This window comes from Odontesthes bonariensis, chromosome 3 (genome assembly GCF_027942865.1).
Source record: "Odontesthes bonariensis isolate fOdoBon6 chromosome 3, fOdoBon6.hap1, whole genome shotgun sequence".
In the NCBI taxonomy this organism is placed as follows: Eukaryota; Metazoa; Chordata; class Actinopteri; order Atheriniformes; family Atherinopsidae; genus Odontesthes; species Odontesthes bonariensis.
In genome coordinates, this window is record NC_134508.1 from 8749372 (window position 1) to 8761748 (window position 12377).

The 12377-nt window shown below is 42.4% G+C and overlaps 1 protein-coding gene across 10 annotated transcripts in view; it reads right to left on the minus strand.

Moving 5' to 3' along the window:
- ptprt (protein tyrosine phosphatase receptor type T) overlaps positions 1-12377 on the minus strand; it is a 427933-nt gene that overhangs the window by 147417 nt on the left and 268139 nt on the right. For 5 of the 10 annotated variants that reach the window (XM_075460193.1, XM_075460191.1, XM_075460192.1 and 2 more), the window contains exon 15: positions 10157-10193. In XM_075460193.1, the coding sequence (XP_075316308.1) occupies positions 10157-10193 (37 nt within the window). Of the gene's footprint in view, positions 1-6978; positions 7036-10156; positions 10194-12377 lie in introns of all 10 variants that reach the window. The other 5 variants (XM_075460188.1, XM_075460184.1, XM_075460186.1 and 2 more) reach the window with 2 other exon arrangements.

Genomic DNA, 12377 nt, shown 5'->3' on the forward strand with positions numbered 1-12377 from the left:
GGAAGAACTTTAAAATGAAAATGGCCGAGTAAAAGTTCCGTACCCTTCTCCATGTTTGGTTGATCCGCCGATTACTTTCTTTTCCGGTTCCACAGCAGACGGCAACAGACTTTTACAAAATAAAAGCCTGTGAGCAACAGACTTTTACAATAATAAAATTAATAAATAAAACCTGCGTTAATGCACGATAAAAATATTTATCGGCTTTAAATAATTAACAAGTTAACTCGCCCAGCCCTAGTTATTAGAAATGCTGGAAAGTAAAGTTGGGACTGTAACAGGGTGGTGATGAAGCAGGAAGTGCTTCCCTGTGAGCATTTGTGGAATATTCTTTTCATTTATACATCTCTTTTTTCTTTCCTCCTTTTTTTTAGCTCCCACTTGGAGAGCACAATACAATTATCTGGGAGGAATTACGGGTAAAACCAAAGATATTAAAAACATAATCTCATCCAAATGGAGAGAAGATTGATTCTCCCGGCTACCAACACACTGCGGCAGCCTCGAATGGCATATTAAATGCTGCTTAACTGTGTGTGCGTGCACATGTGCATACACGTGCACGTTACGGGCACAGACCACTGTTTGAGAGTGAGCGTATTTTTCTGTACTAAACTACATTCAGGACTTCAAACAAACATGTGTGTTGCAGAATGTGAGTTGAGTGGGTTTGTGTGTAAGTGTGCACGAACAACTTGGGTTGATTTGAAGGTTTCATTCCCTCTGTGGATTAGCGTTAGCATGGCTGAGTATGTTTAACAGGATTACTAATCTGATCTATGCTACCGCAGCACTTTGTCTCCATGCGCATACTTTATATTAAATGCGCCTCTGCTGACCAAACTTGTGCATATTCAACAATTCACCTCCTGGCTGCAGACGGACAACCATGAGGCACACGTTGGTTCTTTAGGAAATGCATCCGTTTAGCTTACCAGAACGCCCATTATTCTGCTTCCTAAATCTATAAATACTTGTAATTACTTTGTAAACATCATCGATGAAGCCTTGGAGTTTTGTTTGCCTCGTTTGGCTGGTTCCTGTGGTAAAACTCAAACTGGATTTGAGTTGAATTGTTTTCTTCACTTTGATTAGGGATGGGAATTGTTCAGAATTGAGCAATTCCAGTTCCATTATCGGTATCGATTCGGTTCCTTATCCATTCTCTTATCGATGTGTCAGGGAACTAAGACGTTAGCAGAACCTATAAACAGGATCGTTAGGCAGGCGGATAAATGATTCCAGGGAATCGAACTACTGGGAGCCGGTTCTCGATTTCCATCCCTAACTATGACCGACAGCCCTTTATAGCCAAATAGCGAACGATAAACAACAACGACGGTGGTTTTCTCTCAGTTCTTTCCCTCTTACTCACTCAGTCAAACAGTTTCCTGTCACTATGAGTTAGTACAGTTACTATGAAGTAGTACCATTTCTACGTGTGTATTTATGGGCTCTTGAGTGTCTGATGATCAAAAAGTTAGCATCAAATCGTGTTTCCCAAATTCTCCGACCAAACCAGCGTCGACAGCTACGCAACAGTTTCTCTCTGGCTGTGTTCGAAACCGCATACTTCTCCTACTACTCATACTAACTTTTTGAGTTAGTATGTGAGTTTGAGAATGCGAGAAGTTCCCGGATGCATACTAGATTCTCCGAAATGTTGGGTATGCATCATGAGGTTACTACTCATACTCAAACTACCCAAGATGCAACGTAACGTGACGTCGCCGATCATCATTTCCTGTCAAAACTGCAGTTTCAAGCTAGCTACAACGAGGGTAGGTTCACTTCCTGTTTTCAGAACAAAAGCACCAATTCTATCGTAATGGCTTTCCCTATGATAAAAGGCAACGGGTATTTTATTTTGTGAAAATAACCGGAAGTGCGTCGCTTACTACAGCTAGCTTTAGTAGCGCCGAATTTGTCGGAACCAAAATTGTAAATAGCCGGTATTTTGCCAGATTTTCAACACGTTGGGGATCTAAACGACTACTTTCTCGCCTGAAAATGTTCCAAATGTTTCTAAAGTTTACAGAGTTTAGAGCTTAAGTGAAATCAGCTTCAGGCCGGCTGATTTCGGCTCGGGCAGGAGCGAATTGCATTGTGGATAAACGCTCGGCATACTGTCTGATCGATGAGTATGCAGTATGGAAGTATGTGGTTTCGAACACAGCCATGGTTTTCTTGGGGAACTTTTTAGAAAACGAGCAAAGTTATTCTAAAGTAAAACGGCAGCTCCACAGGCGAACTACACTGGAACCCGGATCTAAACATAAAGCTGTGGATAGAACCTTAAATTTCTTGGCATGTGATGCGTTTACTACTGGATCTATTTTCAATCCCATAATGCAATGCAACTCGATGTGTGATGACCAAATCAACTGCCAGGTTACATAAACCCAATCTGTTCCTATCGGTTTCTCAGAAACTAAGAACCTGAGCAGCTGTCGGCTGCTCCAGCAAACCGTGTTTATGTCGAGGCGTTAAACTGACTTCCTGGTCGAGCATGTGGTCGTTTCTTTACCTCAAACTTCCTTCATCATTAATCGGGGGCCTCTGCTTTATGTCGTCAATCCAACTACCCGGGCTGATGTCATTGTTGGCAGGCAGCAGGAGACCAACTTATCACTATCAGTGCACGGATTTAATTTCCCAGATTTGGGTTTTTCTTTCCTTTTCTTCAACTTTCTTCAAATCCATTTTTTTCAGGGTGTCACTGGTGTTGACAACCCCTCCTCCTCTTGTGGATTTTGCCCAATTCATTCTGAAGAATATAACAATAAGTGTTTTGCTTTTCTGTCTTTGTCACCCCTTATTTTTCTGTGTCAAATCGCAGACGTCTGCTTTGCACCTGCTTAAACAGCATTTCCTCCGTCGCTCGTTGCCACTGCGCCCTTAAACCTTCACGACATCTCCAGATATTCACCTACAAACACTCTCGGGGAGGCATTCTTCCCTCCTTTAACGGCCCGATTGATTCGGGACAAACCGACTCACTGAGCAGAAAGCAGATAGGAGATTATCATTACTGTAAAAAGGAGAATAGGTAGCAATGACAAATACCATTCAAATTGTCTCACTTTTTCCACTTTAACAGAGCAAACACACACTCAGAGTTCTCCAACACACACACATGTTGATAGCAAGCAATGTGTTGCATCATTATTGCACAGCACCGGAGTCAGTTACAACATGTACACCACCAATTATAACCAACCTCGGGACTAATGGTAATGGGAATTGAAGCTGACATGTAACACCAGTGTGTAGATGACAGCGGGTGGGTTTGATCTGAGCACGTGCGCGGCACACAGACACTGCAATGCATCAGTGCCGCCTGCTTCACTTTTGCCACAAAGAGACAAAAAACAACTCTTTAAACATTTCCTGGCTCTTTTCAAACTGTACACCTGCTCGGTTAGCTCTTTATAACCAGCCGACGACTTAGATGATGCAACTCACAACCACAGCACGCCAACAGCAGCATCCGATTCGGTATTTTAACATTCGTATAACCTTGTAATTTTCCTTTCTCACCGACTTCCTCCCTCGTCTTATGTTGCATCATCATAACAGAAATCTCACATGTTGCAACCGTCAACGTCACAACAGTAGAGTTCATCTTAAGGCTGATTTATGGTCGTCTACGGAGACCCTCCCGGAGACGCTCTCCGTTGCTTGCATGCGTCGGCCAAACTTCCTATCTATCCGTCGAGGCGACAGAAACAGCAAGGGTTGTGATTGGTCGGCTAACAACATCATTTCTGGAATTACTTTTCTGGTTAGTTAGATCGCCTCCTCTCAGAACAACAACACCGCCAAAGTGCCGGTCAACATTTGGTCCAAATTATTTGCATTTCAAATTCAACAAGCTCCAACTCCAACAACAGTCTTTCTCTCTCGGTCACCATCGTTTACTGTGAGGAGTGGAACGGAGCCGGAAGGTGAACAATCAATCAACGACTTTCACGATAGACGTCGCAAGATTGGGTCGTCTAGCGTAGCCACGCCTACTGATCGGGAGGTGAACTGCCTTGCGTATCCGACAGCCCGACGGAGAACTTCGAAAGGTTTAAAGCCTCTCCGTAACTACGAAGAAGCATACTGAGGCCTTAAAGCCTCGTTTCCACTATGCAGTCCGGTACGGGTCGGGTCGCTTTGGGGTCAGCTTATGTTCCCACTGTACAAAGGGGACCCTGAGGGGTGGGCAGAGTGCGTGCCGAAGCGTAAATAGCAAATAACAGCAAATAACAAATAACATCCATAATTTGGAACCACCTCCAAGCTTCTTCAGCTTAATGCGACACTGGCTCGCGGTCCGGTTGAAACCACTCTCTGCCATTTTTGCGGCAGTCAGCTGGAAAACTTTTTGGTTTGGCACAGCACCATCGAGCTCCCGCTGCACAGCCTCCTCACCTACAACGGAGAGCAGAGCCTGGAACCGGTCCTGTGTGCTCGGTACCCCAAGCAGAAGGGTTACAGACATGGTAACGGGTTCCATGGGACCGGTACGCTTTCGTGGTAGTGAAAACACTGAAATAAGCGAACCGTTCTGAACCGACCCGTACCGGACTGCATAGTGGAAATGAGGCTCTAGTCTGCTGAATTTGCTAATATGTCTTGTCCTGCACCCTCTATACTTTCATTACCCCCTACCCGAACTAGGGTTTGTATCCCCACTCCGCTATGACTGGTGTGCAGTTGGTGAGAGGCTGGGGTAGCTTGTGGTTGTGGAAGAAAAGATGGTTGTGGTGGGAGGAGCAGTGATGGCTGGCATTCTCTGGGACGCCAGTGATCGCTGTCTAGCCTCCTGGAGGTGTCGTGGGCCCAACTGGACGAAACACTGATGAAAGGAGGTTCCCACCTGATTACCCCAATGACATGTTGGTCAGCACTGCTCACTGGTCTATATTATAGGGATCAGGGGGTTCTTCATTAGGTCCTGAGTCAGTATCAGAAGGTAAATTGTTGAATTTAGGGAATTATTCACCGAGTCTAGTCCATTTTTCCTTTGGAGCACAAGTTTCTTGTGTTTACTTTGAATTTAGAGTTTACAGCAAGTATTTGTGCATGATATGCATAATTCTTTCTGCTGGGTCTGCAACCTCCATTTCCCTCGGGACAATAAGTGTTATTGCATTTATGTGAAGTCCTCTCAGCAGTTTACAGCAGTGATCAGTGCTGACTGATTCCCCCATCGTGTCCACATTAGTTCGAGCCAACGTTTTGACGGTCGGATAGCTGAATGACAAACATTCTGCCTTCTTTGTCTCTGCATCGCAAAAGGGAAATCTTAATATAATTAGCACCGATGTGGTTTTCACAGTGCTCAGTGAAAAGGTTTGAGCTCCTTTATTGCACCTGGAAGACTGAATTCTAAAGAAATGCGCTGCAGTAAATGATTTAAACGGTTGCATTTAATACACTGTTTAAATGTCAATCTGACAGTATTTCATGAAAGCTAATAACTTTTTTTTAAGTATTAAACTTATCATAAAAGCCTTGGCTATGGAATACCTGCGATTAATTTCGTTAAACACCTCATTTAAAGCTCAAAGGTTTCACAATTCTCCTGATCTTAAAGGAAATTTTTTAAAATGCAGTTCCTACTCTGGTGTTCAAATGCAAGGTCACTCTTTTAGAAGGACATAATGCTTCTGAAGCATTGGTCTTTGATACATGATCGTTTTTGTCCTCACTTACCATCGTTTGAGTGAGTCTGAGCGTGACTTATAGATATTTACCTTCTGTGAATGATTACCAACAATCACAGGGACTCGTTTAAGAAAGCATCTCAGTGAGCCGCGAGTCGGTATTGTCAAGAGGACGTTAGATTCTGCGTAAATGGGAATTTCCACCATCCCTCGTTTCACCTTGAAATATTTTACTTCATTTGAATATCTCAAATGAAGTAAAATATCTCAAATGAAGTAAAATATCTCGGTCATGTGCTGACAGACCCTGATGTTCTTGTTCGGAAATTTGGATATTGCTCTGATGAAGTTAAACTGAACTTGTTTAGATCATACTGTACCTCACTGAAGGTGGCTTATAATGATTCATTAAGACTTTTGTTAAAGAAGCCCAGATGGCGCAGTGCCAGTGAACTGTTTGTGTCTGCGAATGTCAGCTCTTTGATGGCTGTTTTAAGGAAGCTTATGTATACATTTATTTGCCGGCTAAATGAGTCTAATAACAGAATTATCCTACTGTCGACTAACATTAAATATAGTGCAGTAAGATATACTTCTGTATATTGGAAATATTGGTATGATTGCCTCCTAAAATATTGGGAGTGTTGTTATTATTTTATCTTTTTTATGAATGTTCTTTTTTATGTACTTTTATTATTGATTGTTTTTCTATGTGATTTGGACTACGAGTCTTTAATAAAAAAATACATAAAAAAATTCTATCACCAAGTATTTGGTTTTGCTCTAAAATAACCATCCAAGTAGATCTTCAAAAAAAAAACTTGTGCACTGCATTTGAATTTGTCCTTTCATGTTAATGAGAGCAGCACACACCTAAAGGCAAATGCAGTTCCCAACTTTTATCCTTTCGTTGTTTGTTGATGATGGAAGTTTGCTCTGTGAGGTGAAAAAATCTAGAAAAACATAAAGTCTAACGTGAGCCCGCTGAGACACGGATTCCAGCTGCTGAATGTGTAGCGTAGCTTAATTTTTGGGAATGTGTGCATGCGCACGAGACAAGACAACAGAGAGAGAGAGAGGGGGGAGGTTCAACGACAGCCGGCAACACTCGAAGCAGAGCAGACATGCAAACAAATGCAGTAAGATGATGATGACGAAACAACAAGGAAGAGCAAAAAAAACCTGAGAAAAACCAAGAAACGGAAGGAGAAAAATGGAGGAGGGGGGGGACAACCAAAATGAAAGTGTTTGCGTCGAGTTCATGGTTGTAGTGTGACATAACATTGGGAAGAAAATACTCTGCCTATGAAGCAATATTCACCTTCGCTGGGGATGACTAGAATGTACGGCGTTGTTATTTGTCCCCTACCTATTACCACTAAGGCCAAGGGCCGCACGTCCCCGCCGGAAAGCATGAGAAAGAGAGGGGAAGAGAGAAAACAAACAACAACAAAAAAGAAAAAGAAAGAAGAAGAAGAAGAAGAAAAAAGTCTAAGAAAAAAATATGTATAGTTGTATTTATCCATTTCATCAAGGTTTAGACCTCCCTGGTTTTCAATTGCAACAATCTGTCTTAAGAGGAAAGAAATTGCACTGGTGAGAGATGGCACTAGCACAGTGAAATCAATAGCATTCAGCTGGGATATGACTGCTCCCTCCGCCAAAGAAATAACTGTCAATGAGCAATCTGACTGGCCCGTTACCGGGAAAAGGCCTAAAAGAATGCGTTTTTGGGTGGTCGGTGAATGCAGATGTGGTGTTTTTTTTTCGGGGTTAACGTCGGAGCCAGCTGAGAGCGTCAGAACTGGCTCGACGGGTTAATAAACATAGAGGGAGAAAGGTGGAAGAGAAAAGAAATAAAGTCATGGTAAAAGAAAGAATAAGGTATGAACTTTGTGGCGTTTTTCTTTACGGAGAATCCTCAGCTTCCCAGTTAGAATATTTCTTTATAGCAACAGTGTTGAGGCAATAAGGTGGTTTATACGGTTTCTTCCTTTAGTTTGGGTCGTATCGGTCGTATTTACATCGATATGTGGCACGACAGCGACTTTTTGGGTGGAGGTCCGTCTCCCTCGCTTCTGTAGTTGGCCATTTAACGGAGCATTTAAGTGTTTCAAAAGCTCTTTACATCTTATTCACCGTTACTGCTCCTTCCATTCTTTTTGCAGAGGCTAAATTCATCTTAAGAACCAGGGCTGTGTTCGAAACCGCATACTTCTCCTCCTACTCCTACTAACTTTTTGAGTTAGTATGCAGGTTTGAGTAAGCGAGAAGTTCCCGGATGCATACTAGATTCGCAGAAATGTTGGGTATGCATCATGAGGTTACTACTCATACTCAAACTACCCAAGATGCAACGTAACGTGACGTCACCGATTGTCATTTCCTGTCAAAACGGCAGTTTCAAGCTAGCTACAACGAGGGTAGGTTCACTTCCTGTTTTCAAAACAAAACCACCAATTGTATTATAATGGCTTTCCCTATGATAAAAGGCAACGGGTATTTTATTTTTGTGAAAATAACCGGAAGTGCGTTGCTCACTGCGGCTAGCTTTAGTAGCGCCGAATTCGTCAGAACAAAATTGTAAACAGCCGGTATTTTGTCAGATTTTCAACACGTTGGGGATCTAAACGACTACTTTCTCGCCTGAAAATGTTTCAAATGTTGCTAAAGTTTACAGAGTATAGAGCTTAAGTAAAATCAGCTTCAGGCTGGCTAATTTCGGCTCGGGCAGGAGCGAAATGCATTGTGGGTAAACGCTCTGCATACTGTCTGATCGATGAGTATGCAAGTATGTAGTATGTGGTTTCGAACACAGCCATGGTTTTCTTGGGGAAGTTTTTAGAAAACGAGCAAAATTATTCTACAGTACGACGGCAGCTCCACAGGCGAACTACACTGGAACCCGGATCTAAACATAGGCTGTGGATAGAACCTTAAATTTCTTGGCATGTGATGCATTTCTTGAACTTAACAGAGAAGCAGCAGGTGGACATTTAGCAGCAGTTATTAAAAAGAAGCCTAACAATTTCAGATACTCTACATATTGGTTAGATATGTGTCCAAAAAGCACTCTTTTTTACGAGCTGCTTGACCATGAAATGCTTCACCTGGCACCTGGTAGAAAGTCACAAAGAAGCAGCTAGATTTTAAACGGTGAACACGATAAACAGCACTGATTAGAGACGGGAAAAGGATAAAGAGAAGCTTCTCTGAGGCAGTCGATAGCGGAATTTGGCTCTTATCTGCACATGTCAAACTTACTCGGCGTGTGGTAGAAATGTCATGCATAACTGAAGTCCAATGAGCGTTTCTTTAACATCTTTTTTTCAGTTATCAAGGACATTAGCAAGCATGGGGCATCTTCTCTATAATGTGAATAAAAAACATGGTTCTTTGTCCTTATCCTCTTGTATTCGCTCAAATTTCTGCCTCTGATTGGTTCTTTAATAAGGAAACTCATAGAAACGTAGAATAAAACCGGCTGCTTTACTGTAATAACTGCTGAACTTATTGATCAGAGCGAGGAGTAATGTTGACTGAATTTAGCTGCTGTAATGAACTGTTTGCAGGTATAACAGCATTAGTTATCATATTTTTAATCAAATCAGCCTCCTATATTGCCTTAGAACACTGCTCACCTACTGTTACAACAATTCCACATATTGGAAAAAAGTTTGGATTTTTTTTTAATATTAGAGCAGCCACAAAGTTAAAAGCATGTCTTTTTTTCTCAAGCACACTTTCATGCAGACAGACAGAGAGCAGTGTTTACACCCACTGTACATCCCAAAGAAAAAAAAAACACAAAAATGGATGAAAAAAAGAGGGGATGTGAGAGAAGAATGGGCACAAATGAGCAATAAAAGGCTCGACACGGAGCAAAAATAATAAGACAGGAAGGAAAATCCGAGAAAATAAATCAAATCAATGCTCGATGCAGATGAAAAAAACAGGAAAAAAGAAAAAAAGAAGGTGAGAAAATCGATGGTGAGCTGAAAAAGCTTTCAAAGCACACCGCCTGGCACACAAATGGCTGCATTTGCAAGAGATGAGCAGCAAATAAAAATGAGAGACGGGAGGGAAAGCGGAGGGGAAACGGCACAGAATGGCCCCCCCATCCACCGGTTCTGATGGCGGTGGTCAAACAGCATGTGATGGACTCTGAAGTGCCACTTTACACCCTGAGGAGCAGCGTGGACGTGGGGTGGAAAAATGGGGAGAGTCAGACAAGAGGACGGAAAACATGAGAGAAAAGAGCGGTGTGTGAGAATGAAGAAGAGATGGAGAAATAATGCCATCATGCAGGATTACATGGTTAGGTTTAGGCTCAGGGTAAAGTTCACCTTTTCAGTAGAGTGTGTGTGTTTGTGTGTTATCTAACAGACTCTAACACTAATCTATGGGAACATCTGATCACAATATTCTACAGAATAAACTCAGTAAAAGTTAAATCAGGCATGATTATGTGCTGAGGATCAATGGAAGGGTGATCATACCTTTGTGAGCCAGGCGGACGCAGTTGATTTTAGTCTCCTGTGGACAGAAAAGAGAGACAGACGAGTTTAGATCTGTTCCTCAAACACAACAGTTGGTAGACTGTAGCTTCACAGAGTTTATGCGCTGCATCCCATGAGGGTTAAAGGAGTAAACCCCAAAGACGATACGACCTCAGATGAACGACACATGACATATTACACCGTAGCATGACTATTATAAGAAAAAATGAGCCAAAATGCAGAAACTGTCCATTTTTACTGCTTCCACAGGAATTAAGTAGCAAGGTGCTGCTGATCAATGCTCTGATTAACTGATCATCAGTCAGTGTGAGCAGCTCTATAAAAGCAGAAGTTCTGTCAGTTTAATAAAAAATTCAAGGGGAAATATTCTGTTGGTAATCTGTAATGTGATGACGACGTAGAAAGTGAAATACCAAGGTGTCCCCTGGTGGATCGGCGGAGTTTAGAGCTCCACGCTGACACTTTTATCATCCATTACACTCTGATTTTTAACTTGAATCCTGGTGCAGAACTGTTTGCGTTTTCAAACTTAGGAATCATACTTTGATGCTAAACTATCCAAAAGTAGTCAGTAATGGGAAAAAAACAAGCTTTAAAACTTGTAATAATGTGAAAAATAAAGTGTGCTGTCATTTATAAGGTTTTATACACTGGGACATCATGAGTAAATACAACAAATACACATAATGTATTACATTATAGATATTATTTATTTTACAAAAAATAAGCCAAAATACAGAAGCAGTGTGTGGAAAAAGCATCGTTACTGCTTCCATTCAGCATTCAGGTGTGTGTTAATACGATGCCAAGGAGGAAAGACATCAGCAGTGATCTTAGAGAAGCTGCTCATCGATCTGGGAAGGGTTATAAGGCCGTTTCCAAACTATCTGGAGTCCATCATTCTACAGAGAGAAAGATTATTCACAAGTGGAAAACATTCGGGACAGCTGTCAATCTTCCCAGGAGTGGATGTCCCAGCAAGGTCACCCCAAGGTCAGAAACCCAAGAGCTACATCTCAGACTCTGCAGGCCTCAGTCAGCATGTTAAAGGTTAAAGGTCACCCCAAGGTCAGAAACCCAAGAGCTACATCTCAGACTCTGCAGGCCTCAGCTAGCATGTTAAAGGTTAAAGGTCACCCCACTTTGGTCTGGTCTGTCCAAAGGACAGACCAGACCAAAGTGGAGATGTTTGCTCATAATGCACAGCAGCACGTTTGGAGGAAACCAAACACAGCATATCAGCACAAACACCTCACACCAGCTGTCAAGCACGGTGGTGGAGGGCTGATGATCTGGGCTGGTTCTGCAGCCACAGGACCTGGGCACCTCGCAGTCACTGAGTCCACCATGAACTCCTCTGGATACCAAAGTGTTCTAGAGTCAGATGTGAGGCCGTCTGTCCGACAGCTGAAGCTGGGCTGAAACTGGCTCATCAACCGGACAAAGATCCCAAACACAGCAGCAGATCTACAGCAGAATGTGTGAAGAAGAGAAGAATCGAGGTGTTGTAACGGTCCAGTCAGAGTCCAGACCTCAGCCTGACTGAGATGCTGTGGTGGGACCTTCAGAGAGCTGTGCAGAAACCAATGCTGCAAACCTCAATGACCTGAAGCAGCGCTGGAGAGAAGAGTGGGAACAAGATTCCTCCAGAACCATGAGAGAGACTGATGACGTCCCACAGGAAACCAGCTGCTGGATCAGGGGTTCACTTAGTTTTGTCTTAGTTTTTGTTCAATAAATAATGACGCAGCGTAATATGTCATCTGTTGTAGCGTTTTCCAATGTCTTGATTAGGGCTGGGCGAGTTAACTCGTTATTATCGCGTTAACTTGTAAATTATTTAACGCCGATAAATATTTTATTGCACATTAACGCAGGTCTTATTATTTATTTTATTTTGTAAAAGTCTGTTGCTCACAGGCTTTTATTATTGTAAAAGTCTGTTGCTGTCTGCTGTGGAACCGGAAAAGAAAGTAATCGGCGGATCCACCAAACATGGAGAAGGGTACGGAACTTTTACTCGGCCGTTTTCATTTTAAAGTTCTTCCAGACGGCGGAGTCGACAGAACCAAAGTCATCTGTAAACTCTGCCAAGTTGAATTGTCTTCTCAGCGTAGTAGTTCCAGTCTAAAATATCACTTAAAGGCAAAACACACAACTGATAGCAGCAAGTCATTCAAGGAAACAGACAGTGGAGCGA